Here is a 4,018-nt window from a genome sequence, read left to right as displayed (position 1 = left end):
ATGGAAAGCTGGGAGGAGTCGCAAGAATCCATCAAAGCCGAAGTTAGCCAGTTGAAAGACCAGGTTGGCCAGATCTTGGCTGCCCTTGAATCCTTGAAGACTACTGCAGAGTCTTCGTCCGCACAGATCGGAGGAAATGCCCATTTTTATCCGCCGTTGTTGAACACCGCCAGTCAATCGATACCTTTCCCGCCATATGGGTTACCCCCAGGTTACACTCCTCCCGTAGGAGAATACTTAGAAACAGAGCATGCATCTTTCTCCTTTCCCACAACTGTCAATGTACCGCCAATCGGCACTCAGGGACCCATCTCCGTGTCAGCTCCCATGGTGAGTGCACAAGGGAACGAAACAAACACAGTTGAAGGGACACGAGTAACTGCAATGCCGTACGTGGTCGCTAATCATGAATCTTCAGCTAGGGCCGCATCGCAAACCGCAGTGCATGGGAGAATCAGTGACCTTGAAGGAGCTAAAGGCAGGCTGGAGATTCTTGAGGAAAGATTGAGGGCCATTGAGGGGGTGGAAAGCTACGGCTTTGGAGATGTTGCAAGACTAAGCTTGGCCCCTGGTGTGAAAATACCGCATAAGTTCAAGGCGCCGGAGTTTGAGAAGTACAAGGGTAGTACATGCCCTAAAAGCCATCTGACCATGTATTGTAGAAAGATGGCTGCGTACGCCTATGATGACCCGCTACTCATCCACATTTTCCAAGACAGTTTGGCTGGGGTGGCGTTAAACTGGTATACCCATTTAGAGCCCTCTAGAATTCGTTGTTGGGCGGATCTAGCTGACGCTTTTGTGAAACAATACGTATACAACACGCATGTTGCACCGGACCGTCTGCAGTTGCAAAATATGGGGAAGAGAGACAATGAAACTTTCAAGGAATATGCCCAACGGTGGAGAGAATTGGCCGCGCAAGTTGAGCCACCTTTGTTTGACAGAGAGATGGTGGCAATGTTTGTAAATACTCTTCAGCCGCCGTTTTATGAACATATGGTGGGGAACGTGTCCGTCAATTTCGCGGATGTCATCATAATTGGCGAAAGGATAGAAATTGGGCTGAAAAACGGGAAAATTGTGTATGGCCCGCCCGCAGCTACAAACTACAAAAAAACCGGTTTCAATCCGGGAAAGAAGAAGGAAGGGGAGGTGCATGCAGCCTCGATAATGCCTGCGTGGAGAGGTCAGGCTCCCACTCATGGTTATCGACCATACTTAGGCCAACCCCCCTATGCAGCTAACGCCTCGTTCGATCATCAAACTAGGCCACAACAACAACAAGGGTATTATCAACCACCGCGAGTCCCAACTGAAGCGTGGAGGGCCGGGGCAAACGCGGGTCCAAATATCAATGCGGGTCAAAACACCAACCCGAGAAAGAATCAATTTGTTAATTTCACCCCCATCCCTATGACTTACACGGAGTTGTTGCCTCAACTTGTAAAAAAGGGTTTGGTTGCCATTTGCCCGATGAAGCCTGTACAACCTCCATACCCAAGGGGTTATGATGCAGATGCCAAGTGTAGTTACCATGGAGGAGGCATTGGTCACTCAACCGAGCGGTGTGTGGCTTTCAAGTATAAGATACAGGCTCTAATCGACTCTGGTTGGCTAAAGTTTCAAGAAGATAAGCCTAGCATCGAGGATAACCCATTGTCCGGGCATGGGAGTACCTCGACGAACGCCATCGAGGCCGGAAAACAGGAGTTGATAAGGGATGTGAGTGAAATCCGGAGTTCTAGGAGGTTTATTTTCGAGGCGTTGTTAAAAGTGGGCCTAGTGAAAGGTGATTATGATATGGGTACATCATGTGCACTTCATCCAGATGCTGAGCACTCTATTGAAGAGTGTGTTGAATTAGAAGATATTCTGCAAGACCTGCTTGACAGAAGTTTGATGCAAGTATGCCGCGAGGATAAAGAGGAAGAAGTGTTTGCACAAACTGGTGGGGAATCTGATGTAACTCTACCGGAACCGCTGGTGATACGTTTCAGTAGAACCACTCCTGCACCGATGATTGAAGAAAAACCGTCGGTGGTTATCTGTGTCCCATCCCCCTTTCCTTACAAAAATGAGAAAGCTGTCCCTTGGAGATATGGGGCATTTGCGTTAGGAGAAGGAAAGGGTGCTGACCCGGCCATTGAAAACATATCAGGCATCGGGGGGATGACGAGAAGTGGTCGAATCTTTACACCACCAGAGCTGACAAGAGAGGGAGCCAACAATAAGGAAGCAACAATGACCGCAAAAGCTAAGGAGTTCTTGAAAGGGAAGGGTGTACAAGAAAAAGAGACCCCTGACGAAGGAGAGAAGAGAGAGATATCCGAAGAAGAGGCTTGCGAGTTTTTAAAGTTCATACAACAGAGCGAGTACAAGGTGGTGGAACAGCTAAACCGCATGCCTGCCCGGATCTCCTTGCTAGAACTGCTCATGCATTCTGCATCTCACAGGAAGTTGTTAATGAAGATACTTAGTGAGGCCCATGTGGAGCAAGGTATTTCTCTGAACAAGTTTGAGGGCATTGTTGGCAATATCGTTGCTAACAATTACCTCACCTTTACCGATGAGGAGATACCTATTGAAGGCAGGGGGCATAACAAGGCTCTTCATGTCTCTGTGAAATGTCTGGATCACGTCATAGCGCGTGTCTTGGTGGACAATGGCTCCTCTTTGAACGTCATGCCAAAGTCAACATTGGAGAAGCTACCCTGTGACGGAATGCATATGAGGCCAAGCTCAATTATTGTGAGGGCGTTTGACGGCAGCAAGAGGGAAGTCATGGGCGAAATAGAATTGCCGGTCCAGATTGGCCCATGTGTGTTTCAAATAACCTTCCAGGTCATGGATATCCTCCCAGCCTATAGTTGTTTATTGGGTCGCCCGTGGATCCATTCTGCGGGAGTTGTACCTTCCACACTGCACCAGAAACTGAAATATGTCATGGGAGATAAGCTAGTGATAATTTCTGGAGAGGAGGATCTCCTTGTGAGTGGGCCATCCTCTGCCCGTTATATAGAAGCAGCCGAGGAAGCTCTCGAGACAGCTTTCCAATCATTGGAGATCGTGGGAAATACCTATGTGGAACCATTTCCAGTAAACCCATATCTGTCATGTGCCTCTATCATGGCGGCCAAGGTCATGCTGAAAGAAGGCTATAAGTACGGGAGCGGTTTAGGCAAGCACGGACAGGGGCAGACATTCCCATTAGAGGTGGTCGAGAACAAAAATAGGTATGGCCTGGGGTACAAGCCCAGCAAGGGGGATAAGAAGAGGCTGATCGAGGAAAGGAGGGAGCGTAGTCTGGCTCGGATAGAACGACGGGAACCGAGGACGAGGAAGATTCACATTTGTGATATCAAGGAGAGCTTTCGCAGCGCTGGATGGGTGAACACTAGCCTTATAGCGGTCTTGGAAGAGGAAGATGGATCTGAAAGCTCAAACTTCGTGTGGGCTTGCTCACCAGATGCGCGGCTCAGCAATTGGAAGACTGTGGATTTACCTGTGATGTTTAATTCGAACGAAATGTAATATATTAATTGATCCTATCGCTTTACCCGGGGCTTTAGGATTCATGACTTACGGGTTGACGCTTTTATTTTGCTTTCAGTGTGATATTTGAATCGTGTTTATCCTCATTTAGCCTCCTCCATCGTTTTTTGTTTATTTATTCTTTTTTCAAAAACTTAAATAATGCAGATATGACAATGAATATTTTGAAAATAACAATGTCGATATCCCTAATCTGGAGCACCCTGTCGATGATACGGAAGATGATTATGAAGATGGTTCGGAACCCTCTCCAGAACTAATGAGGTTAGTGGAACAAGAGTCTAAAGAAATAAAACCCTATCAGGAAGATGTCGAAATACTCAACTTGGGTGAGAAAGACGAGATAAAAGAAGTCAAGATCGGCACAACCATGAAAGAGGAAATAAGAGAAAGGTTGCGTGTCCTATTGAAGGAATTTAAGGACGTGTTTGCTTGGTCGTACAATGATATGCCCGGTTTGGAT

At 47.3% G+C, this 4,018-nt stretch overlaps 1 protein-coding gene across 1 annotated transcript; it reads left to right on the top strand.

The window, feature by feature from the left end:
* LOC148199210 (uncharacterized) lies at nt 1-3,534 on the top strand. The gene has a single exon (XM_088112600.1). It carries the CDS (start codon nt 1-3, stop codon nt 3,532-3,534), a length of 3,534 nt encoding a protein of 1,177 aa, XP_087968726.1.
* The last annotated feature ends 484 nt before the right edge of the window (nt 3,535-4,018 follow it).

The sequence above is a fragment of the Vigna umbellata genome, chromosome 4 (genome assembly GCF_029865625.1).
Source record: "Vigna umbellata cultivar VRB3 chromosome 4, Vumbellata_1.0, whole genome shotgun sequence".
Lineage (NCBI taxonomy): Eukaryota > Viridiplantae > Streptophyta > Magnoliopsida > Fabales > Fabaceae > Vigna > Vigna umbellata.
The sequence above is the reverse complement of the archived record's forward strand: the minus strand, read 5'-3'. Positions and strand labels throughout refer to the sequence as shown.